This window comes from Balaenoptera physalus (assembly GCF_965194825.1).
Source record: "Balaenoptera physalus genome assembly, chromosome: 14".
In the NCBI taxonomy this organism is placed as follows: Eukaryota; Metazoa; Chordata; class Mammalia; order Artiodactyla; family Balaenopteridae; genus Balaenoptera; species Balaenoptera physalus.
The window spans coordinates 28,330,551-28,357,134 of record NC_138893.1 but is presented as its reverse complement, the minus strand read 5'-3'; the positions used below and the strand labels follow the sequence as shown (position 1 = coordinate 28,357,134).

The 26,584-nt window shown below is 48.1% G+C and overlaps 1 protein-coding gene across 4 annotated transcripts in view; it reads right to left on the bottom strand.

The window, feature by feature from the left end:
- LOC309642141 ((E2-independent) E3 ubiquitin-conjugating enzyme FATS) overlaps positions 1 to 26,584 on the bottom strand; it is a 383,737-nt gene that overhangs the window by 21,190 nt on the left and 335,963 nt on the right. For 2 of the 4 annotated variants that reach the window (XM_082423192.1, XM_082423190.1), the window contains 2 exons: positions 12,954 to 13,138; positions 10,422 to 10,834 (listed from right to left, as the gene is read on the bottom strand). In XM_082423192.1, coding sequence (XP_082279318.1) covers positions 10,424 to 10,834; positions 12,954 to 13,138 — 596 coding nt within the window. In that variant the 3' untranslated portion in view covers positions 10,422 to 10,423. Of the gene's footprint in view, positions 1 to 10,421; positions 10,835 to 12,953; positions 13,139 to 16,233; positions 16,525 to 26,584 lie in introns of those variants that run through there. The other 2 variants (XM_082423193.1, XM_082423191.1) reach the window with 2 other exon arrangements.

Genomic DNA, 26,584 nt, shown 5'->3' with positions numbered 1-26,584 from the left:
AATCCAGCCGGGAGCCAACAAGCCAGTTCGGAGTGTAGATGCCGAGTCTACACTGGCCGGCATCTTCTAGGAAAGATAGGCCCTCCCAAAAGGAATGGAAATGGGGTATGTTTTAGGGAAGAAAATCTCTAGAGGAGTCTTCTCCTGAAAAGGGGCCCCAGTACATGTGTTTTCTAAGGTCACGAGGCTGTTCATTATGTCAGTTTCACAGCCAGTAAGCAGCTGGCCTTCCTTCCTCTGGAATAATTACATCATGGTCTTCAGGAGTTACATCCAGTTACTTGCACATCATTTCCATTCAGCTCACCTCGCTGGGACTTCCAATTTGCTGACGTGGGCAGCAGCCGAGTGGCCTGCCTTGGACCAATTAACCCTCCAGAAATTAAACGGTGTGCATTACACTGTAGAAAAGCGAGTTTAAGACTCATAGGTTGTTTGCCTTCAAAATACTCTTGTGTTGATAAAATCTTGTGCTGGATAAACATCCTCAGTTTTCTGAAATCCCTTCTCTCCTTCTGTGGGATCCTGAATGACAGTTTGTGGATGGGCAACCCATTCTAGGGGCCTGGAAGGCCGGTGGAGGCTGCACATTTCATTTATATAAAAATAATGCTCAATTCCCATTCGGACACAAAAGAGAGATACTAATGTCACAGTTCAGAAAGGCAACGAGCCTCTCAGATCCTTCAGATAAAGGCATACAAAATTAAGAAATGAAAAATAAACCAGAGGTCTGTGGGGAGATCTATTTCTCTTTTCATGCTCAGGTCAAGAAATGAGATTGACCACAGGCTCCTGGTTAAGATGAGTGAATTGTTCTCTCTGCAGAGAGCTTGGCTCCTGCACAGACAGACCTATCCTTGAGTTTAGAGCAGGATTACCGTTTCAGGGCTTCCATGAACAGGTAGGGTGCTGGGAGCTAAAGGACGGATTTGAGAAAGGGTCTGCCCTTGGGGGAGGGGCTGGTGATGAGAAGCATCGTGGGCTTGCCAGTCTGCCAAGCACACTGGCAGCCCACGAGCCTCCCTGCAGATCCTCGTAATAGCAGAATCCTTGATGCAACACAGGCAGATGAGGCCCAGGGACCATGGCTTCAGCTCCTCCACCCAGAGGAACCAGATCCCCAAGTCAAACATCTCTGCTTCAGAGGAGACTTAATACAATCTCCGGTGCCATCCTACTCTCTCTCTTGGACCCAAGAGCTCCGTCGCAAGCTGCTTTCCCCCCTGCCCCCCAGGGTCTTCTCCTTTATGGTTCTAGATTCACTTTACTTGGCTGTCTGCCTGGCCAACTCTCTTCCCAAGGAGCCACCGAACAAGCTGATATCATGAATATTCAGCTCACCCCACTGTCTACAGCATCAGAGATTCACAAACTAACCCAGATCCCTACTCAAGACCAGACACTCACAAACTGAACCCTCGTCAAGGGCTCCCATCAGTTGCCTAAAACGTGCATTTTTCTGGAGCCAGCAAAGCGATGTACGGCATTTCCCGCAATGAGCACACTGGTGAATTTAAAGGCAAACCAAAGGAGCTGGACAACTTCACCCAGACGCTAAGGTGTAATGACCCCAGTTCTTAGTGACCTCACTACACACGGCAGGAAATTCAGTTTGTTTCTGCTTCATGAAAATAATACAAGCATTAGTACATTAAACATCATGCTTTTATGATGTAACTTTTTTTTTAAATTAATTAATTTTTTGGCTGCATTGGGTCTTCGTTGCTGTGTGCAGGCTTTCTCTAGTTGCGATGAGCAGGGTCTACCCTTCGTTGCAGTGCACGGTCTTCTCATTGCGGTGGCTTCTCTTGTTGCGGAGCACGGGCCCTAGAGCACGAGGGCTTCAGTAGTTGTGGCACGCGGGCTCAGTAGTTGTGGCTCACGGGCTCTAGAGCGCAGGCTCGGTAGTTGTGACGCAGAGGCTTAGTTGCTCTGTAGCATGTGGGATCTTCCCGGACCAGGGCTCGAACCTGTGTCCCCTACATTGGCAGGCGGATTCTTAACCACTGCGCCACCAGGGAAGTCCCTATGATGTGCATTTGATGCTTCCTTTGGCCTGCCTGACCCTCCATACCGTGAAAAAAGTGCCCATTTGGGATCCGAGTCTGCAGCTCTGGGTCAGTCTAGGCCTCAGCTCGGTGCTCTGTGCCCTGGGACAGGCCACTCAAGCTCGCTGACCTTCTGTACCTCCTCTGCTTGGTGCGGGGACAGTACCTGCTTTAGAGGTCCCTGGCAGGTCTCATGGGATGGTCCGTATGAAAGTGCACTATGGCCACGGAGACGCCAGTGACAGCAACGATGCAAACTAGCAGCACTCTCCACGAAAGCAGGTCTTTCGTCTTTACAGATAAGCAAACTGAGGCCTTGCAGCTCAGTAACTTAACCTCAGGCCTCAGAGTAAATAGGTAAGAGGCCTGAGAACGGAGTCGCTGATGGAATCGATGGGCTGTTTATTCTCTGCAGAAGACGGATGGTTGTGGTTCTCAAGGTGAGGCTTATACTTTCACATAAATGCTAATAACATCTGTGTGGCTTCTGCTTCCCTTTCCTCCCCTGAACCGGCAGCCTCAGCATCGCTTGGGGACTTGGTACAAATGCGAGTCCCTGGCCCCGCCCCAGGTGAGCTGGACCGGAAATTCTGGGGCTGGACCAGTGGTCTGTGAGTTCACAAGCCCTTTAAGTGATTCCGATGCTCGCTCAGGTTTGCGGAACACTGAGAGAAGGTAAGAGCGATAAGGAGAAAAGCCAAGTCCCTACATGGGTTTCCAGGATTTGAGGAAGGATTGCCAAATACAATACAGGATGCCCAGTTAAATTTGCATTTCAGATCAACGATGAAACATTTTTTTAGCATAAGTTACATCCCATGTAATATTTGGGACATACTTATGCTGAAAGGTGTTTTGATGCTCTGAAATGCAAATTTAACAGAGCATCCTATATTTTCATTTAATGGATCTGGCAACCCTATTCTGAGGGTATGGAGAACCTCTCTTTGCCATGGCAACAGACAATCAGATCAGCAGCCCCAGAGACCCCAGTGGCATAGTCTGATTCAGCTGCCTGTGTCACTGGGAAGGAAAGCCTCTGCCCTAGTTACGCAGTTAGTTCTCTAGCAGTTTATTGCTTCCTCTAGCCATTTTCTCTGCTCTTGGTATGGACAACGCCACCCTCCCTGGTTATTTCACATTATGACATTTGTGAAGTGCTTTCCAAAGGGATTTTGACTGGTTCCTCTTTCTCTGTTGGACTCTGTGTTGGGTGACAGCATGATGGCATTGTTACAGATGCCAGGAGAGCCCACATGGAGACAGGTCCAGGGCCTGTCAATGGACAAGCTTCCAGTGAGGCAAGCTGGCCGCAGACTGTGAAACCGGCACCACAACCCCACTGCCCAGAGGTTCCCAGGGTCCTCAGTCATCACTTTCTGGAATTGCTAGACCAAAGGGATTCAGATAAGGAGAATCAGACCTCCTTCACACAGTCCCAGATTTCTGTGGGAAATGGCAGATTGAAACTCCAGTTGGGGTTTCTTTAGCAAAACATGGTAGATATTTTTATAAGCAAACATTCCTAGAGCTATATTTCCAAAGTGGAGTCTCAAGAGTCAGGTAAAAGCATTCCAAGGCCAAAGAAGTTTAGAGAACTTATCAGTGCCTTTAACATACATAAGCATTGTAAACCATACAAAGCATACAAAACAATCTGAAGGGATTGGTCTCCCTCGGGAATGCATTTTGGAGAGTCTAGGCTTAAGGATGCTGGGGACAAAAGTGACAATTGCAGAATATTAACAGTTATAATTCGTTCTCAGTTTTCAAAGTTATTATTTGTGGCTATAGAATAGGACTTTATATATGTTGATATATAAAATCTGGTGTACTTTCGCCACATTTTCTTAAGAATGTGTGTGTGTTGAGTAGCCAGTTTAAATTACTCCTATAAAGGAACTGTAACAACGGCTCAAATCGCACTTCACCATAAAAGAGCAACATATAGAACATGTCTGAAAGGCTAGCTGTTGATGTGAGATCCACTGCTCCAATTCCAGGGTTTCCCAGCATTATTTACAGCAGGGGTCTCCAACCCCCAGGCCACGGACTGATACCGGTCCGTGGCCTGTTAGGAACCGGGCTGCACCGCAGGAGGTGAGTGGCGGGCGAGCAAGCAAGTCTTCATCTGTAATTACAGTCGCTCCCCATCACTCGCATTACGGCCTGAGCTCCGCCTCCTGTCAGATCAGCGGCGGCATTAGATTCTCATAGGGGCGCGAACCCTACTGTGAACTGCGCGTGCGAGGGATCTAGGTTGCACGCTCCTTATGAGAATCTAATGCCTGATGATCTGAGGTGGAGCTGAGGCAGTGACGCTAGCGCTGGGGAGCGGCTGCAAATACAGATTATCATTAGCAGAGAGGTTTGACCACACAGAGACCATAATAAATCAACCGCCTGCAGACGCATATCAAAACCCTATCAGTGAGTGGCAAGTGACAATTAAGCTGCATCTTACGGAGTAGACTGGACATAAGCAACACACTTCGGATGTCACTGTCTCCCATCACCCCCAGATGGGACCATCTAGTTGCAGGAAAACAAGCTCAGGGCTCCCACTGATTCTGCATTATGGTGGATTGTATAATTATTTCATTATCTATTACAATGTAATAATAATAGAAATAAAGTGCACAATAAATGTAATGCGCTTGAATCATCCCCAAACCATCCCCTCCTCCCCCCAGTCTGTGGAAAAATTGCCTTCCACGAAACCAGTCCCTGGTGCCAGAAAGGTTGGGGACCGCGGATTTAGAGAACCACAAAATACCATGATTTATAGATGATGAATAAACTTTCATTCTGGTTGCCAAGTAGATTTATATCCTTAGTGTCACTGCAAGGTTTATTACTGAACTGCACTGTGGGATAAAAGGGAAATCATTTGGAAAATAAAATCCAGGCAATTGGGAGAGTTCCCATAAAGACATTTTTCCTTACCATTCTACAATTCTGTGTTTAATTATTTTAATTAGAATAAAATAGGTCTACTTCTAATCAACAGACATAAAGTGATCTTTTTTCCCCTCGTTTCTTAGAAAAAGACACAACACAAAACCTTTATCACTGGTCCGAGAAGGACACCAGTAATAGTGTACGTGCAAATATCTTTGAATTAGGGAAACAGTCTTTTAGCTAAATCATGCTTCTTGTTTTCTTTGCAGACTGATGAAGTAACAATTGACTTTTATCTGATAAGCGCATTTAAAACTCCTTTGTGAGTAATATTGGGAGAACTAACCCCAAATATTTATTCAGAAGATTGATGGAAAAACATTCATGAGATCAGATCAGCAAAACAGGGGCGGTGTGGCCAGTGCTAGCTGCGTGATGAACAGCACATTTTTATTACTGCAATGACTTCCCCAGCCATCTCATATCTGCTGGGTCACTTTTCTAGCTACATGCTCAGAGAATGCAAATTAATTTTAATACTTGCTCCAGCCAAAAATCATCAGTGAAAGCAGATCAGCTGGAGAAGGAATTCTGCAGTGCCTTCAGGAGAATTCCACTCCTGTACTGTGGTCCGTGATTTAAATGGCTGTGCTTGGCTCGCCTTGGGAAGTATGGATAATGCAATTCAGATTAAGTTAGTCTGCTTTGCTTCACGCAGCAGAGTTTCCCAGAGTGACCTGGTGTGGTGTGTGCCCACTGGCACTTAGAATCCAGGGAGATTTTTCTGGCACACTCACATGGCTATAATCCAAAGTGAAAAGGGAAGAAGGTAGACCATGTAGAGAGATACAAGAGACAGGAGTGCTCCAATGGAAGAGGTGGGGAGGTGGAGACTGGATGGGAGTAGTCAGGGAGGGCTTGCTGGAAGAAGGGTTTTCCTGAAGCCATCTTCCTGATGGGTTTCCTACACACTCACAGGTTAAGAAGACAATCTGGAAGAGCCAGGAGGACCAGGCCAACCATTAGAGGGGACATAAACTGAGACGGAGGCAAGCCACCCCGAGCTGTGTTTGAGCACTGCCCAGCTTTCCTGCTGGCTGCAGCATTGAGTACAGAGAGCAGCAGTGATTCACAGTGAGCAAAGTGCTCAACTGAGAAGTGAACGTCACCATGCAGCCCAGGTCACGCTTTACAGGAGTCACAGGGAAGAGCCTTGGGGGTAAGAGATTAAGACAGAAGCTAGACTCGAGATGGACTACGGGGGTTAGGCAGGAGGTTGCAGGGCAGAGGGGAAGAGGGACAGACAGGGCTTCTATCAGGAGGTTTGGGGGCACTGATGGTGAATGTTCCCGGAGATAAAGAAGGACAGCCAATGAGACCAACTGGGAAAGGTAGGCAGGTGGGCAAGTTAGGCTGGGAGGGGTCTGGCTGCAGGGTGAGCATGGAGTCCAGGAAGGCTCGAAAGCTGAAGATGGTGCGGCCCCGGCTGGGGGAGTCGCAGTGAGGGCAGGATAACGCCCAGACTGGTCACCAGGAGATACTGACTGAGCCCCTACCTACGGGTGCTGTACCACCTACTAACTGCAGGTGCTAAACTGCCTACTACCTGGGGGTGTTGTACCTGATGCTTCCCACCTGCTTTCAGCCCATCCTCCCTCAAATGCATCCTGCCAGGCAGAAGCAATGACTGATTCTGGAACTCTCTAATTCCAGGTTACGGTCAGCCTTTCAAGATGACCGGTCCCTCCCCCCGGGACCCCAGGAGCTGTGCAGAGACTATGGGGAAGCCCCGCCTATGCCCCAGGTAACTCAGGGGACATGGGCAGGTGGAGCCCTGACTGGGGAAGGAGAGAGAGGCCCACAGGTTGGAGAGTCAGTACCTCAGACGCTGAGAACAAAGGCCGGCCTCCCGCCCTCTTCCTCCAGCCTCCTTGAGGCTCATCTCCTCTCCACGACTCGGCAGTCACCACGTCCCACCGATTCCATCACCTAGGAACCTCTGCATCTGTTGCCCTTCGGCATTCCACTGCCTTGCCCTAGTCTGCCTTCATCACGTCTTGCCTGGAGCTACATAGCCTCAGCTTGGACGGCAGAATAAGGAGAAACCCAGAAGCAGCGTATACAATGCCTGGTAGCCCCTTGGACTCCTCTCCGGCGCTTCCGTCTCCCCGTCTGCTCCCCACCCCCATTTTACGGTCCAGCCACAGCTGAACCGAGCACCCAGCGACCTCTCCCTACAGTGCTTCCACACCCTCCCCCAGCACATCCCGCCCTCCCCACCCTGCCCCACGACTCACCCTCATAGTCTCTCCTCCTCCTAATGCAGTACGAGGTCTCCTCCATCAGGACCATATCCCGAGGTGGGAGCAAGTCCACAACCTGTGGGTTGCCATGGCAACCCCCTTTCATGGCACGTAGCAAATTCCAAGGTCATTGCCTCTTTACCTGTGCGCTCTCCCCAAGAGGTGGGGAGGTCCCTGAGACCAGGGACTGCGGCTGGCGCACAGTGGGTTCTCAAGAAGGGTTTGCTAAGAGACGGATGAAGACGTTCCTTGTGTCACTGCTGGAGCCAAGCCCAGGCGGCCCAGGTGGCTCCTGGATAAGGAAAGAGGCCAGGCATTTGTTGGCTCTGGGAACTCGAGCTACAGAAGATGAGTTATTAAGACAGGCTGGGGTTGTAGGCAGGACCTTTATAATGCTGCTTCCCAGACTCGCTCTGGTCCCAGCTGGTCCTGAAAATCCCCCACCTCCACACAGGGAGCCAACTGAACACTCACACACATGAGCATGTACACGCGTGTCCACACACGTGTGTCACTGCCCCTGTGCCTTAGAGGCTGCTCAGGATTCATTAGCCAACAGGAAGCGGAGCTGGCCCTCTGGCCCTCGCTGTAATTGTCCTGGATATCAGGTGCGCGCTTTGCCGGCCGCCCCTCCGCAAGTGGGTGTTTGTCAGCTGCCGGAGGTCCCACCCGAACCTCTCAGGTCTGTGCTGGGCGGGCCCTGATCAGAGGCAGCTATCTCAGCTCGGAAAGCAATCCGAGTCTTCCCTCTAACAGATGTCTTGACACTGTAGTCGGAGCTCGTTCACGAATATGATTTATTAACTAATTTAGCGTGTAAGAAAAACATCTGCATCTCGCTTTTATCATCTTGCCAGCAGACAGGCTGAAGACAAGATGTGTACTGCAGACTCGATTAATGGAGCCTTAAGCACTCCCTGCGCTTGTCCAGAGCTCGCACAAGGCTCTGGTTTCAGAAGTTGTCTGATTGAGCCGACCTAACACAAACAAACACGAGAGTAAACCTCTCATCAACCATAAATACCGCGGGGATCGGAAGGGCGGCCATGAAGTCGTGCGCTGAAGCCTGCCCAGAGCATTCTAGTCATCAGGACCGTCTTGGAATTTGGGTAATAAGAAGGTGCCTCGGTTATTTAAGACTATCGACTGGGTCTGATCACCTTTTATTATTACACACGATTTTAATATTTTCATTCAAAGGAATGTGAACATGTAAGGATAATATCTGTTTGGGGCAAAACATCACCACTGGATGATGGAGTGGATAGAACTGTCTCCCCAAAAAGATATGCTCAAGCCCCCTCCCTTGTATCCTCCCTGTGACTTGATTTGGAAATAGGGTCTTTGCAGATGTATGCAAGTTAAAATGAGGTCATACTGGATGAGGGTGGGCCCTACTCCAATGACTGGTGCCCTTATAAGAAGAGGACATTTGTACACAAAGACACACAGACACAAGGGAGACAGAGGCGGGGATTAGAATGACGCATCTATAAGCCAAGCAATGCCAAGGAATGCCAGAAGCTGCCAGAAGCTACCAGAGCGAGGAGAGGGGCATCGGATGGATTCCCCCTCTGAGCTTCAGGAAGGAATCAATCCTGTGGACATGTGGATTTTGGACTTCTGGCCTCCAGACTATGAGAGAATCAAGTTCTGTTACTTTGGCCACCCAGTCTAGGGTCATTTCTTACAGCAGCCCTAGGAAATGGATACAGGTGACCAAGGCAGCTTCCCTCTGATATTTGAGATGATGATAGTCCAGAACACTGAGGCCCACGGTATGGCACAGCCGGAAGGCAGCTGGCCCAGGGGACGAGCAGGAATGGCCCCATGCATAACAAGTTCCCAAATGTCCATGCGTCTCCATTTTTTTCTACACAAAGTGACGGGAGCTGACCGAAAAGGAAGACTCTTAGCCACCATTTTTTGTGTATACGTATGTTGAGCTCTAACGTGACACTGTTTTATATTTGTTGACAACACATTTGTTTATCTAACCATTTGCATCAAGCAGGATCTTCAAAAACGTTGAGGCCAAGTGGCCCACACACCATGGGCACCCTGGCAGCCCTCCCCAGAGCAAGCCTGGACACTGAAGGCCCTGGGGAGACCCCCAGTTGTAACTGACACTTGGTGCCTCGTGGCAAACTGAGAAATCTGTACCCGAACCCAGATTGCTCTCTGTTGAGCCAGAAACTAAGGAGCCGCCAGAGAACACACCCAAATAGTCTATATCTGCCAATCGGCTTCCAAAGCCGATGAGAGACACATTTTCAAGCAGGGAAAGTCTTTGCACATGTATTTTGTTGATTTCCTTTTCTTAGCATCCTGGAAAGTGTTACTGGGGCTGAGCAGCAGGTGTACTACTAAATCCTTCACCACGAGAAGGATGCGTTCAAGTTGCCCTTTCTGGGGTCTTGGACAACACCCCCAGCAGAACTGCGGGGGACTGAGGGGGACCTAGCCTGCCTGTGGTTAACAGGAATCCTATTCCAACCCCTCTGTCCTCTGTCCCCCATCCCCCCTGTAAGATCTTGGTAATATTTGCTAAGCTGCATTTTATTGAATATGGTTATTTCCCCAGAGGACTTTTATTCAGAATTAGACCCATGATTTCACCTCCTGGGGGCCAGAACATTTTTCTAGGAAGAAAGATCTTGTTCCTCTATCCAAAGAAATAAAACGGAGGTTTCCCCAGGCCTCCAGATTTTAAGATTTGAGTTGGCAGGCCATCAGAATATGCTCCCATGTCCCCATCTGTGCCCTTGTCTCTTCTTGTTATTCTCGCTGGTTTAATAGTCTGTTTATAAGCTCCACGAAGAAAGGACGGAGGCCAGCCTTGCTCACTGCACTCTCCCCAGCTCCCAGCATGAGGCCTGGCCCAGAGAAGGGTCCTGATAACGGCTTCTCCAGTGAGTCAGTGAGTGCTGTCCTTGCAGGGTCAGTGCGACACCGGCCTCCCTGAGCTTGGAAAGCTGGCCAGCCCTTCTCTGAGCTCACAGCAGGAAAGGGGTTTCAAGATGATGAATGTTGATATAGACAAACTGGAGTCAACCTCTCACCCTGAGACCTGTTTTGCAATCTATCAAGGGCAAAGGGCACCTCTTGCAAATATCTGTTAAGGAGCCAAGAATTTGAGCCGGCTACCCTGGGCTGCTACTTTCCCAGCTAAAGTGGTAAATTTGTGTCCCAAGTTATTTCTGCTGAGTTCAGGGCCCGTATATAATCTCTCAAGATGGGCTGGCTTCCAGGGCAGGCTGTATGACCCTGAGGTTTGGGTACTTGGGCGAACATGAGTCCTGCATATGGCAGGGACACCACTTGGACCACCAGCTTGGGTGAAGGTCCCAGCCCCAGGATCCGGCAGTCTCGCCAGCCCTCCCGAGCCACCTGTAGCTTACCGCTAAGAGGGTGGGGAACGGTGAACTGCTTCTTGTTGGCGCGGACAGGAAGGAGACTCTGCTTCTGGCCCAGGCTCTCCTTGCGCTGGGCTTTTCTCTGCTGTACCATGTGTTCTAGCTTCTTCAGACGTTCTTGCGAGCGAGAGATGAACTGAGGTTTGCAGACTTCCAGGGCCTCCTAAGAGGAGCCAAGAAAGCATTTTCTGTTTAAGAGAAAGGACGCAGAAAGGCAACACATCTGTCTGATCGGGTCAGGAGGCTGATGCAGGAGCTCGTCCCAATTTTCTCCCAACACCTCATGGAAAGATGGCAACAGACACGTTGATAGCACAGGTCTCAGTCAGCACCAAGGGCCCCACTGCAGCACGACCGACAGTTACCAGCATCAAATTGTGAGTGCAAAGGCACACCTCCACCCGTTCCTTCTCCTACCTGTCAATTAATCCATTTCCAAAATCTGAATGCCCTAAATTCCATATTTCAAAGCGACACAGGTGGGAAAGGAATGGAGGCGTTACGAGTCAGCTGCTTCTGCAGGGAGCTGGACGCCTTAAGAAGCACAGAACCAGATCACCCTCCCAGCATGAAACGTGTGTCTTTTCAGGAGAAACAGTAATCATAGCTAACGGAAACAGCTTTTCCTCCCAGGAAGAAAGAGCTGGCAGGAGAGCTCTGCCTTTGCAGAATGGTTCTGCAAGCTCCATAGGGGAGGTCAGAATTCCCGTATTTCCTCTTCGGCCTCATCTCTCACTGCATCCACCGCTCCGTGCATGGACGAAGCCCCCAACACAGATTTACTGAAAAGGAGTAACCACCACGGACGCACTCGGCTCTGTGCTGGACACTAAGCTCAATGCTTTATGTGTATTTGTTGTCTGAGAATCCCCGCATTGATTCTGGAAGGCAGATACATTTATCCCCATTTGACAGAGGCAAAAACTGAGGCTCGTCGTAATTTGGTAGATCGCCTGGCGACCCTCAGCTGTGGGTGTCCCATGCTTTTCCCACCCTGCCTTTCACTGTCTTAACCTGATATTCCTTACAAACTGCTGTTGAAGTTGATCCCCTGCCTGGAGTACCACCCCCAGCTACACCCATCGGCTCAAGTCGCGGTTCTCCCAGTAAACTGCTAGGTCTCCCTGTTCAGCCTGAGCATAGTGGTACTTCACGGACCGCCCCGTGCGAGCGATTCACGCACACGTATTGTCATGCTAGGCTGTGAGCTCCCGGATGGCAGGTGCCCAATCTCCTCCACATCGCATCCCTTACAGCCACTGCCCCAGCTCTGCAAATAGCAGGTGCTCAGCACAGGTCCTCTGGAGGTGCTGCCATAGTGTAAATGTCCTCTGCCTCATTCCTCTCCCAGCCCTCGGGGAGCTCAGAGTTTCCAGGGAGAGGGCGACGTGGGCTCCATCCGTGTCGTGTTCGCGCCCCTAGCGGCTGTGCCAGGAAAGGAGTCTCTTGGCCAGTTGGCCTCCAAGGTGCCAGCCCCAGGTCCCAGGCACGAGTCACTGGGGCCTGGAGAGATGGCCCCTGGGGACGGCCTATGGGCCCCCGCGTGGCTGCTGCCCCGGCTGCCCGCCCTGAGGCTGGAGGCTCAAGCTGCTTTGGGAGCACGTGAGTCTCTCACGGCGGGACCAGCGGGGGGACAGGGGTGCAGGGCGGGCAGGTGGAGCCCGCCGCACATCAGCAGGGCTGTTGTCAACGCATCACGTGTCTCCCAGACGGCGTAGCTGGCTTTCTCCGGATTGTTTGTCCTTCTAATCTTTATATCTATGTATTTTTTGAACTTTAAAAAATGTGTACATATTACTTCTACAACTGGGGAAAGACACAAAATGAGAGCTTCCATATCCTTGAACTCAAGGCCATGACTTTGGGACTTCCTTAATCTTTCAAAGGCTTATGTTCTTATCTGAAGATAGGGTTGTAGGGCCTCCTGCCTCACGGGGGTGCCATGAGGATGCAAGGCCCTGACGCCCATGAAGTGACCGCCCCCCCCATGTCTGGGTATCAGAAAGTTCTCAACAAATGCTGTCATTGCTCCAATCACGGTCACTGCTGATGTTATGCGATCCCCATCCTAGCCCGGTGGAGTAGACATCATCATCTCCTTACTCAACATGGTGGAACAGAGGCCCAGAGAGGTTAGGGGACCTGCCCAGAGTCACACAGCCACCAGGAAGCTGAATCAGGTCTCCAGCCTCAGAAGCAGAAGTGAGGTCATGTGCCCACAGGCTCCCCGGGAAAAGTCTCCCCTTGGTGGGAATCACGCCGGGAGGCATGCAAGGCCTTACCTGCAAGGTCAAGGAGCTTGCGGGCATTTGCTGGTTCTTGGAACAGTCTTCCTGCAGGTCGTGGGTCTCTGGTCCCTGGGGGGTTTCTGGCTCAGTGGGCGCTGGCTCGGGCTCGGGTGTGGTGGGCTGCTCACTCTTCTTGCATTCCTTTATTTTAACAACCAAGTCACAGCACGTGTAATCTCCTGGGAGAGAAGATTAGAATTCCATTTAGAGAGCACCGAGTGATTTTCTCCTGGCTCCTCAACTCCATTAGACAGAGAAGACAATTTTGAAAATAGAAACACCAGTGGGTTATTAATGGGCCTCGTTAAGCCCACGAGATCACGCCTCATCACAGACCCCCAGCTGCCCTGGTCGCGGGGAGGCATGTTTGCAGGCAGCCAGACCTTGAGACTGGCTAATGATGTCGTGCAGGTATTCCCTTGGCTTTTGACGTTCAAAATGCCTTTGCTCCCGATGCAAAGAAACTTCTTCTATTCTGCGCTTCCTATTAAGTGTGTCCTGTACAGTTATTTCAGTTGGGTTGTTTGGGGACCGTGTATTAATTTATCTTATGTTTGCTACGCTAATGATGTAAGACAGAGGAACGGTGTTCAATTACCTATCCCTCCCCTTAATCTACCAGAGACTAGCCCTGGCTTTACATTCACAATTGGAACCCTCTCTGTCTCAGCGCGGGATCGGGCCCCATCCTGAGGCCATTTTGACGTTCCTTGGTGGAAGAGGTCAGAGGGTGTGTTGATGCCACAGCACTTCGGGCAGGGCTGCCTCTGGGGTGGTGAAAGTGGGCGATTCACACGTATTCGCTTACCACTTACTGACTGACTGCTCCCGCTGGAACACAGCGTCTGTCCCAGCGCGCTCTTCCCGCCCGGGCTCCCCAGCTCCCCTCACCACACGAGCCCTAACCACAGCCTTACCAACGCTCTCCGGTTCTCAGACTCACCGGCGGTCTCCTCACTCCTCGTGCACACGCCTTCCCATCTCCACGAAGCCCCTTTGGTGCCCGCCCAGTGACCTCCTACCTCTAGGCTGAGCCTGAGATTTTCAGGAAAACACCCCCCCTCCTGCCTCCTCTGTGCACCTGCCGTGGGGCACACTTCACACACACTCTGCAGTATCAGCGGGCCCATCACAGGATGCTTTAACCCCACAGGCCTGTGACTCCCTTGAGGGCTTCACCGTGTCATACTCACCATGCCTCTCTCCACACCGCCAGCCCAGGTGCCCAGGAGCAGCTAGTTCTGTTGGGAGTGGAGAGGTGGCCACAGGACGCATCTCCAGGGTCCCATGAATCTCTTAACTGACCCCCCATTATAACCTCCACCATTCACACCCAGATCCTCTGTGGTCTGGACCAGCTGTCCTGTCTCCACCCAAAATCCATCAATGTTCCCTGCTACCTACTGGCCCTACAAGGAGAGTAGACTTCTCATGGCTCGTTCATGGTGGGTGTTGCCCTCCAGCTACCAGTTTTGATGCTCTACCAACAACATGCTGCTTAGAGGTTCGCAAATCCTTCTCCTTGTTCTTCTAAGCATTTGCTCCAGTTTTTTTCTGGAGATTTCCCTGTTGCTCCCCCATCCCTGCTTCAGGCCTAACCACTAACCCAGATATCTGGCCCCCAACCCCCTCTGGCTAGAGCTAATTACACTTTCCGTGGTACTGTTTCCATCTCTTGTGGACCTTTAGTCTAGCTCACCCTGTACTCAGGGAAGCCACGGCTTCCTCCCATCCTTCTCCACCACAGATCCAGCGATGCAAGGGCAGTCCTGACACACTCATCTCCTCCAGTGCTCACGACAAAGCCTTGTCCATTATCTTCACAGTCTCTGCTACTGTGGCCAGACCTCCCCAGTGGCATGGCCTGTACTCATCTCTAGCCAGCCTCAGCCCCCCTGCCTGGCCCTCTCCCATCCGTCCTCCACATTGTCCAGGAGACAATCACCTTCATAGCAAATCTAATTAGGTCTCTTCCCCTTCGAGGGCTTGGCCCAGGCTTCAGTCCAGACTCTCTTAGTGGATTTATACGGACCTTCCAACTTGACCCACGGGACCTTGGATTCAGACTAGCCTCCCCTCCACCCCTGCACTCCGGTCCCCTGGACCCCAAATCAGCCATGCTCTTTCCATCCATTCTTTGCTTTGTGTGTGCTTTTCCCTCAGAGCCTGCAATGCTCTTCACCTTAGGGTCTGATTTTTAAACCTCTAACCAGCTTTCAAGTTCTTTCTCAAAATCATTTCCTTGAGGAAGATGTCTCCGTCCAGCCCCTCCTCGCAGCATCTGGGGCCGTCCTCAGCTTCCTGATGGCTCACCACAGGCACAGTTACAACCCCGATGTCTCTGGCACTGGAATGAGAGCACCTGGAGGGCAGGAGGCACCGTGCACAGTGCCTGGCACACAGTGGGTGCTTAATAAATGCTTCTTTGATGGTATACAGTGGGTATTCAATACATGCTCCTTTAATGTATTGATGAATAATGAGCTAGAGATTCACTTGGGTTTCAAGAAAAAATGTTTTTATCAATTACCATAAATATTTTAACTTTTATAACCCAAAGCTCTATAATCTTTTCCTTTCTGTCCTCATCCATAGCTCTTTGGGAAAATCTTTACAGTGATAGGAAATCTAAATTTTCCTCTGTTATAACTGGGCACCACAGATCTTTTTTCTATTTTATTCCTATGTTTTTTTCATATATCAGTGGTCACTGCAATATTAGTAGGGGTCAGCCAATTGGCCTTTAGAGAAATGATGGCCTGGTTTGAATTCTGTGAGAGGCTGAGATGGGGACCTATCTTAAAGGCACTGTGAGGTCAGTGCTGCACTCTGTTTGCTAAGCGCCTGGCACATGTGGGGTCTCCACTCCCCGGCCATTACCCTGGCCAGTCAGTTACTGAGGACCACCGTCAGCCTGGCACACCTGCTGCCTTCAGGGCAGCCACTCCAGATCTCAAATGTTCCCTAACGAAGCCCGAGAACCCGCTGGGCACCTGGGAGTGGCCTTCCTCTCAGCTTCAGGCAATGCTGGCCTTGTGCCCAGCAGGGCTGGGATTTCCTGACCCATGCAGTGCTGTCTTCTTGCTGCTTGGGGGGTAGAACTTGCCCACTATTTAAACCTGCTGGTCCTGCTTCCTTCTCTGCTTGTACAGTTGGAGAAAAGGCAGATTCATAAGGGAAGCTCAAGTGAACCAGGGCCCAGGAAGACCCTGCACCGTGTTCCCTAGGAAGATCAAGGAAGAATCATCTCAACCCTACCTCCCTCCCTCCTTACCTTCCAGGAACTCTCTTTCTATCTGAACACCATGGTCTTCCTGCAGAGATGTGCATAAATCTTGGAAGGGGCAAAGGGACCCAGGTAAAGGGATGCTGAGTTTCGGGAGGCTTTGCTGTTGACTCTCTGCGGGTTCAGAGAGGTCACTAGACTGACAGCTGTTGCTTGGAGAGCTAGACCCATCAGGAAGGGGATCTTTAACCAGCTTCTGTTCCACGGGGGGAGCAGACACAGTCACATGTGCTCTTTCTTGTTGCTTCTCGCTGCTTCCAGAAAATACTTTTGGTTCTACTAAAAATAAAATAAGAATTGTGCTCAAAACATCTGATGAGCCCACGTCTAACGTACTGACTTCTGCACGCCACGCTCTCCCAGAGACAGGCAGATGGGCTACAGTGCTGCCTCAAGGGGACAGGCGCCACTGATGCCGATGTGCATGTGCTCACCCAGCAACGACATGTGGTCACCAGTTCCGGCCAGACGTCCCCGGGGTTCACTCGGGAGCCCCTCTACATGCATGTGGCTCTGAAGAGCCTGTGCTCCCTGGTACCCTTAGGAGCTCAAAAGACCTTCCAGACAGTAGATAACTGAATGGGTGGTTTAGCACATTGACTCTGGGGGTAGATCCCTTGGGTTCAAATCCCCCCTCCACCACTTACATGCTATCTGGCCTCATCTATAAAATTGAGATAATACTATAACAAGGTAATAATATTAAATATTATATATTTAATTTTAATATATTTATTTTTATAATAACTTTACCTATTTAAATAATAAGCAATATATTTATGGAATGTATATAATCATATTTTATATGATAAACAATGCAAGCATATTATTAATATAAATACTAAATGTTAAAATCAAGGTAATACTATAACAAAATAATGATCCAGCTAAGTGTTTAGCACAGTACCTGATACATAGCAAAGATTTAATAAATGTTCATTATCATTATTATTCCAGAAACAATGATGCCAGGTTACGTCCTATGGCAAGTGCAGATGCAGGATGTAATTTATCAGCTGTCTGTGCTCACCTCTCATAAAGCAGTGGGTCTAAAAGGTGTACAACGTGTTGCTTGTTGCCACATTGTAAAATATCAAAGGTCTGGAAACCACCTTACGCTCATCAGCAGGAGACTGTTAAATAAATTACAACACTTCCGTGCTTTGCAGCAGTGAGAAAGAATAAGGCACATGCTCCTGGGTAGAGGGGGAATCATCTCTAAGATACATTATCAAGTGAACGCAGTGTGGACAGTGTGCCAGATCTGCTTCCCCAGTCAGTGCTTATCTGCTCAGAACATCTTTGGAAGGGCCCCAAAGACCCTGGAAACTGGACTGTCTTGGGAGAGGGCAACTCAGGACCAGGAACTGGGGGCGAGAGAGAGACTTCCTTTTCACTCTTTGCCTGTTTTGTTTTTGCTTTCTTTTTCCTTTGGAATACTCTATAAAGTTTTAAAAGTTATTCACTTTAAACAAGGCAGTGACTCTTGACCAGGTGCCATCTCCTCCCTATGCTGAGGCCACCTAAGGGGAGACAGGCGCGGCTGCCGGTGGGACACATCCAGACCTCCTGCGTACGGGGGGCAGAAAAAGGGTCCTGGGAACCACTGAAATAATCAAGATTCTTGGAAGATTCTCATCATATTTTCTGAGATGTCTTATACACAAAAAGGAAATGAGCCCATGGCTACCAGGCACTGATTAGAGTGGTGACTTCTCTTAAAATGCCACTTGTCTGCAATTCCTTCCAGCCTCTCTGTCCCTGAGTCCTGGCATCCCAGCCAGTGAGGATAGGCTGAGCATAGTGGGAAGAGATGGAACACAGACGGTTCCCTTGCTGGGCGTCCTGGCTGTGGGACCTGAGGCAGGAGGGCCAACAAGAGGGTGGACCCAGCATTCCTAATCCCACAGACAAACAAAGAAAATGAAGGTAAAGTACCCCCTGGGTCCCTGTGCCTGTACATGAAAGTCCCCCCAAATGGTGGTTGTTACAGACCTTATCATTTGGAGAGGGAATGGCCTCCTATGGAAAAGTTGGGCTTTGCTAATTTGTACAGAAAAATCTTTCCAACCATGTATTTCAAAAACTGTCAATTCTGCTTAAGTATAAAATAGCATAAGCAAAAAAAGTCCTAAAATAGTTCTTCCTTTCTCCGTTGCTTCCTTTTATTAGAAGTTCTTTTTAAAGAATCAAAAACCAAAGTAATTATCAGTGATGCAGTCCCAATCTACTAGTTCCATCCTGAGATTAGACTCTTTAAATAAATGGATTATTTATAGACTCATGGAGAGCTAACTATCTATCTGCTACCTATTTACCTACCTACCTACCTATTTATTAATTATCTAACTTTCTATCTGGTTTAATGTAAATTCTTGCATGAATGATTCTATGCAAGTCAGGTGTTCCAATTGTGACTTGAAAGAGTTAAAACAAATCCTCCAAAGTAGAATGTAGTTGGTGAACTGGGGAAAAGAAAAATATGCAGTCAAAGAAAAACTTTCCTGACAACTTATTGATCAGGGCTTTTTGTGGATTCTGAGAAGTACGATCATCAGCTGTGAAATGACCCCCAGGCAGAGCCTCTGCCAGGCAACATCGCTGTTTTTTCCCCCCACACACTCTGCATGCAGGCTGTACTAGAGTTCTCTATTCATGGCTCAGATTTTAAACTACATCACTCCCGTGAAGACCCGTCCCCTCCACAGGCTCTGCCCGTCTTAGGAGAAGTTGAATCACGCAGCAGCCTCTAGCAGGGGTTTCTATCTCTTGGACTGAAACTCAGAGCCTGATTCCTGAGGCTGATGCTTGGAGGGGCTGGGGTCCCGCAGGTTTCCTTTAAACAGCCATAACCCCCATTCCCTTCTCTAAAACGCGATACCCACTGGCTTGATATTCTATAGCTCAACTACCCAGCAAACTCACCTACTCAGAGCTGAGCTAGGCTTTAGGACGTAAACCAAAACCAACCAAAAGATCTGCCCGACGGTCATGAATTCCCTCTATTAAACTCTCATCTTTGACTCAGAGACGAGTTCCTTGGACCATGACACGGTGCTTATCTGTGCTCCTCTAAAGCTCATTTTTTGTTGTGAAATGTATTATATTTGTAATTAAAGATATTAGAGCATCTATGAACCTCCTAGATTAAGAAGCAGAACCTTCCTTGGGCTTCAGCTTTCCTATCTGAGCCCCTTCTGGATCATACTCACCCAGACAGAACCACTTGCCTAAATTTTGTGTTGCCTGACTCACTGCTTTTGTCTATAATGTTCCCACCTATGTAAGGATCCATAAACAATATATTTTCAATACCAAAAATCTGAAAAGACATCACTGTATCCATTAGGAAAAAAGCTTTCAGGAGAAGAGAGTTCAGCATCTCAGGGCCATCGCTTCCCTGAGACTTGATGGGATGTGATTCCGGGGAAGATAGTGGTGAGCTGTGAACGAGTCCTGAAAACAAGGGGCTGAGCACAGTCAGGGCGTCAGGCAGGGCTGGCGGGCAGCAGTACAATCAGGGCAGTGGGCTGTGCTGGATTTTCTGTTCCTGACCTCACCACGTCCAACTGCAGACCTCAGGGCTAAGTTCCAGCAGGGCGCTTCTCTGCGCTGAAATGTGGGCCCTGAGCTGCCCCAAGTGCAGGGCAGGGAGGGGAGAATGGACACGTCACCGACACAGCATCAAGACCAGCCAAGAAGAGACTTGAATCTGGGCCAGGCAAGGGCACCGCCAGCGCACGCAGATCCTTAGTACAAAATGAGGGAAAGCTGCCCGAGCCTCAAGACACTGTGCCTCCACGGGCCAGAAGGTGTCATAATGAGCCAATTGGATAGAAAAAGATACTTTACTGCTTCTTTCCAAATATTGAGGCGATACATAATCTTTCGTGTTCTCAGACGAGCCCCACACTGTCACACAACTCTAATAACTGTGGCAATTCGGGCTCACGATGGGAAACGAGCAAGTGGAGGGCAGTTGCTAAGGAGGGGACCAGCACAGTCGCCAGACTCTGTCAGTGGAACCGCAAAGGATGAGCGAGAAAACCATAAAAATCACACACAGGCCCAGAGAGCATAGCTGTATGGGGACACTTAACAGCCCAAGGCAGGTAAATAACGTAGAGAACACATTTCAGAGTCATTTATCTCCAAGTTAGTTTAGATTTGTTACAGGTGTTTTGGTGTCAAAACTGAAACCAGTTCTCTAGAAAGATCTTCTCTTAGGGTTTGGGTCTCAGCTCCATACACCTCCCTGTCTTCTGACACCAGCCAATCAACCAAAGAGGTGTTTCCAAGCAAAGTAGGCTTCCTTGAATCCAAGGCCACATTTTCTCCCACATTTTAATGTTTCGGGAGGTTATATTTTCTCCCCTCAAACGCTAGACCATCTTAACAACAGACTGTCTTAGAAATAACAGTAACTGAAGCTTGTGTTGATATTTCTGGGTCATCGATAAAAATACCAGTTTCTAAATGCAACTACAGTGGGTCTCAGGCTCTCCTAAAAATCTGATGTTATTTGCCACTACCCTGAGTGGCCCCAGACTTCCCTCCACCCATCATCACCTTTTTAAAGCTCCTGCATCTACATTTTGTGTATAGCTTACCTATCTGATCTTCCTGCCTCACCTGTGGGCTTTCCTCCAGCAAACCCCATAACTCTGCATCTCACTGGAAATCAAAGAAGTGAGCTGGAGAGGACGGTGTTTCCATCAAATGGAAAGCCACTCTGAACAGCGCCCGGGGGTGAATCACGCACGGACCCCCTCACTTTAGGCAGGATTTTGCTGTCCCCAGTTTTGACACAGGGACACAGGAGGCTGCTGCTGAGGGGAAAGGCAAGGTATTCTCTGCTCAATACATGCTAATTCGTGGACACAGATATCGCTAAAGAGGAAGGAAAAGGCGGTAACCCTGGGTACTCAAAACACACACAATTTCTCCAGCAGATGAAATTCTCTCCCCTTTTAACAGGAGAGAAATCCCCAAACTACCTGCAAGTACATTACACAGAAGATGACATAAAAGAGTCTGTTGATGACCAATAGAGAAACAACCAACAGAGAAAGCAAACAACAAGCTTTTACAATGGACGAGGCTGGTGGGTACTTCCTCTGCTTTTTAACTGGTCAAGACTTCATCTTCTGGCAGCAGATGAAAACTTGATTTCCTCATGGAAAGAGGTGTCCATTTGGTACCCTGCCTCCCACCCGATCTAGACTTCTTTTTAAAATCAACCAATAATTGTTTCAGCATATTTCTGTTAAATTTCTACATAGAGATGTTGCAGCCCAGGCAGGGAGTCAGAAAGGGGGGAAAGGGAGGGGGCAGCAGCAAATGAGATAAACGGCTCCTGGCAGAGAGGAGAGGAGAGGATCGGGAAGAGAAGCTGTGTTTGGGACCTGCAAGTCCCAAAGCCCATCCACTCGGCCGGAGCAGAGCTGGAGCTGGCGCCTTCAGGAAGAGAAGAAATCAGGGGAACAGACAGCAACTTGAAGATCAGACAGCAAGGATGAAGGGGCGTCCAAAGGCAGTGGGGCCAGCGGAAACACACGAGCGAGTCCTTTCCTTTCCAGGAAACTAGACTTCCTGTCCATATGAGCCCTTCCTAGACAGTAAACAGGTTTCTTCTGCTGTAAGCGGGAAATATTTCTTCCTAAAGAAGGAGACCTAAGTGGGGAGGGGCGACGGCCAAGAAATAAAACCGACTTGGGAGAAGCGGTGGCAGTAGCTACAGACCTCTAAAAGGAGCCTTCCCTTTTTGGAACCCGGAGCAGATAGGGGTGGCGGGGGGTGCCGAGAACTGTTGTTAAGATGTCAATACGGTGTTAGGACAAAATATGCAAGCCCTGGGATTGGAAGAACCCTGTATTCAGAGGGAAAAGGGGGAAGATGCAGTATGTTCATTATTACTGTTCTAGGGTCAAGTTTCAAGATACCATGTGGGTTAAAGCCACTGTGGAGAACTGTATGGAGGTTCCTTAAAAAACTAAAAATAGTTACCATATGATCCTGCAATACACACACACACACACACACACACACACACACACACAGAGAAAATGGAATACTACTCAGCCATGAAAAAAGAAGGAAAAGCCATTTGCGGCAACATGGATGGACCTGGAGATTATCATACTAAGTGAAGTAAATCAGAGAAAGAAAAATATTATATAATATTGCTTATATGTGGAATCTAAAAAAAAAGATACAAATGAACTTACTGACAAAACAGAAAGAGACCCACAGACATAGAAAACAAACTTATGGTTACCAAAAGGGAAAGGGGGAAAGGTATAAATTAGGAGTTTGGGATTAACACATACACACTACTATACATAAAATAGATAACTAAAAAGGACCTACTGTATAGCACAGGGAACTCTACTCAATATTTTGTAATAACCTATAAGGGAAAAGAATCTGATATATACATATATATATATCTGAATCACTGCACTGTACACCTGAAACTAACACAGCATTGTAAATCAACTATACTTCAATTTTTAAAAAAAGATACTACGTGGGGAGTTTGCACACAGCTTTCATGTACAGTAAAGGGCCATTCATGCATTGAGAGTATCTAGAATGGACACTGAGTACCTGGACGGAGCTCTTTTTCCAACTATGTCATTATCCTAGAGTTTTAAGACTGTTGAACAAAAATCTCAAAACATACAAACAAATATTTGGAAGGCAAAAATAAAACCCACACATACATACACACATGCACACATGAAAACACACACAAACCTGCCTGTTTTCTAATAAATGAATTACCTGGACTCTCTTGCAGGTGATAAGAGACACAAGTTCCAGTCAATGATTAGATCACACCTTTCTAGCTGACACCAAGGAAACAAGAGTCCCAGATTATCAATTTTCCCATAATCCTTTATCCCAAAGCAGGACTCAGATTCCCAAAGCACAGAAAAAACATTTTAAGCTTTTCTCAAAACTTGCTGCTAGTTTCCAAAAATGACTATTCGAGGTGATAATTTTTTTCAGTAAGGCGTATTTCCTTTTAAAAAACATTTTGTAAATTATAAAAGCAATAAATTATCACTGTCAAATTTGAAATATTAAAAAAATAAAAATCATTGACAATCTGTCACTCACAAAAATGTTCACAGTGGTTTTCTTTGGGAGGTATAGCACATTTCTAGTGGAGTAATACACGGCTGTGTCCCCCTTTCATTTCCATTTTGGATATAGCTTATAACTAGAGAGGACCACCCTGTGCCATACCAGTGGTACACAAAAGCACGGGTTCATTATCATACTATTATTTGGGAGGATTTATTGCTGTTGATGCCACCTTTCCGTTCTGTTTAATAACTCTGTCAGGCTTTCATCTCTCCTCCTCCTCTGGCTTTTCCTGGGTGCTCTGAGAATTACCAAGCAGGTAATGCTGCATGGTAAAAACTGATTAAAAAAATCAAACCGACCTGCCAGGTGTCAAAGGAAGCAGCAGAGAAGAATCTTAGTTAAGGCTCCTGCAGAGTGAAATGCCCGCTCAGAGCCAGCTCTCATCCCATAATCGTGTGTGTGTGTGTGTGTGTGTGTGTGTGCCTGCAGAGTGAAATGCCTGCTCAGAGCCAGCTCTCATCCCATAATCGTGTGTGTGTGTGTGTGTGTGTGTGTGTGTGTGTGTCAAAGGAAGCAGCAGAGAAGAATCTTAGTTAAGGCTACTGCAGAGTGAAATGCCCGCTCAGAGCCAGCTCTCATCCCATAATCGCGTGTGTGTGTGTGTGTGTGTGTGTGTGTGTGTGTGTGTGTGTGTGGTGAGGGCAAGGAGGTCCCAGGTCAGATTTTCACCCCATTACCTGCTCTTTCAAAGAAATTGCTTGACCTCTTTATCTTCAATTCAACAACTATCCACTGAGTACCTACTATATACCAGGTACTGATATAAGAATGCTTGGGATGCAGCAGTAAAAACAATAAAATTCCTGATCTCATGTCAAGGACTGCTTGCTCCAGCCCCTCCTACAGCCAATGACCATCACTTCCACTCTAGCTCCCCAACCAATGACATCACCTCCATTCCTACAGCCAGTGACCATCACCTCCCCTCCTACTCCCCTCCCAACCAATGACATCACCTCCACTCCTATAACCAGTATCATCACCTCCACTCCTACAGCCAGTGACCATCACCTCTACTCCTACAGCCAACGACCATCACCTCCACTGCTACAGCCAATGACCATCACCTCCACTCCAGCCCTTCCTACAATCAATGACCATCACCTCCACTCCAGTCCCCACTCCTACAGCCACATTCCATACCTGAAATGTACCCATACCCAGAGCTGCTTCTCCCCTGAACCAGTAAATTAAAACCTCCTACTCTCTGACGAGATCCAACAACTCTTTCAGCTCGCAGAATGCTCTCTCCATACCTTCCACATTATCACTGAAGACCTTAAGTCCCCACCACCTCTGGTAGACTCGGCTGGTTGCCTACTCAGTATCCATTCTTATCTTTTTTCTTAACTTAGAGAATCCTCATTTTGTTCAGGATGATAATGGGCCCAGCTAAAAAATCACATTTTGCTGTGGTATGCTACTGCTCCAGCCAGCGAGATATAAGCAGAAGTCCTTTGGGAGAACTTCTGGGAGGGTCTCAAGAGGGGATGTTCGGCTGGTATCCACTGTGGATGTGGATGTGGACGTGATGGCTGGAGTCCTGGCAACTATTCTACAAGCATCATGATGAGGGTCACACCTGAAGGAAAGTGGAGCAGAAAGCAGAGGCGTGAGCTCCTGAAGACACTGTGGGCCTGCCATACCTGCCCCAGATTGCCCACCCCTAGATTTCTTTTTTTAAAACATGAAGTATAGTTGATTTAGTTGTGTTTCAGGTATACAGCACAGTGATTCAGTTATACATATGTATACATATATATATTCATATATATATATATATATATATATATATATATAAATATATATATATATATTCTTTTTCAGAGTCTTTTCCCTTATAGGTTATTACAAAATATTTAGTATAGTTCCCTGTGCTACATAGCAGGTCCTTGTTTGCCCACCCCTGGATTTCTTTTATAACAAAAATAAACCCTTACATTTTCAAGCCACTGCTTTTTGGATGTGTTGTTACTCAAAACTAAACGCGAGTCGTAACTGATCTGAGCCCACCTATCGAGGTATGGGTCTGGATCGGCCAGGTTAGCAGTAGCACGCATCAGAATCACAGGGAGGCCTTGTGGAAATCCACTACCCAGGGCGGCCCAGCTCCAGCGCTTCCAACTCAGTAGATGTGAAGTAGAGCCCAGAAATGGGCATTTCTGAGTTCCTGGGTGGTGGCCCTGAGGCTGCTATTCCAGGAGCCACACTCTGAGAACTACTAAGTTAGGTTACAATGCGGTAAAGAAACAAAGAACAAAAACACATTTCTGTGACTCAGTACCTGGTGATTAAAAATGTGGTCTATGAACGCCAGCACCGACCACACCTGGGACCTTGTTAGAGACGCAGAGCCTCAGCCCTCACCTCTGACCTATTAAATCAGAATCTTCCCTGGAGCCCCTTCCCAGGTGGGCGCAGCACAAGTTACACCCCCCAGAGCCAGCCCAAGGGGCTCTGCTCATCACAGAGGCTCATGGAGGCTCCACCTGGGCCTCTGCTTCTGTGACCCCTGAGAGAAAGGGCACAGACTGGCTGCACTGGCCCATCAGGGCTTCCACTCCCAAGCCCTCCGATAGCTCAGTTTCACTGGCCACAGCAGACTGTCAAAGTGGAGGGGTGTGCGGTCCTGCCATGCGCCTACAAGGAAAGCAAGAATGTGGAAGAACAGTCTTAAAGACTCCCAGACCAGCCTTCCAGTTTCCCAGCCTCTCTTATCCCTTCGGCTGCTCTCAGACTAGGGACGAAGGACATTCAAAAAGGTACAAGTACAAAGGGAGAGAGAAATTAGGAGTTTGGGATGAACAGATACACACTACAATATATAAAATAGGTAAACAACAGGGACCTACTGTATAGCACAGGGAACTATGTTCAATATCTTATAATAACCAATCATGGAAAAGAATCTGAAAAAGAATATATATATAACTGAACTGCTTTGCTGTACACTTGAAACTAACACAACACTGTAAACTAACTATACTTCAATTTTAAAAAGGTACCAGTACAAATGTAATGACTAGAACGAAGATCCAAACCTTCTTAAAAACTAGGAAAAAATTATAAATAAAAAGCAATGAACATATGTTAGAGATGAAGAGATATAGCAAATATAACCAAAAAAATTATGCATTTATGACAAAGTTGGCACCAGACATCAGTCTTTCCATGAATACAAACG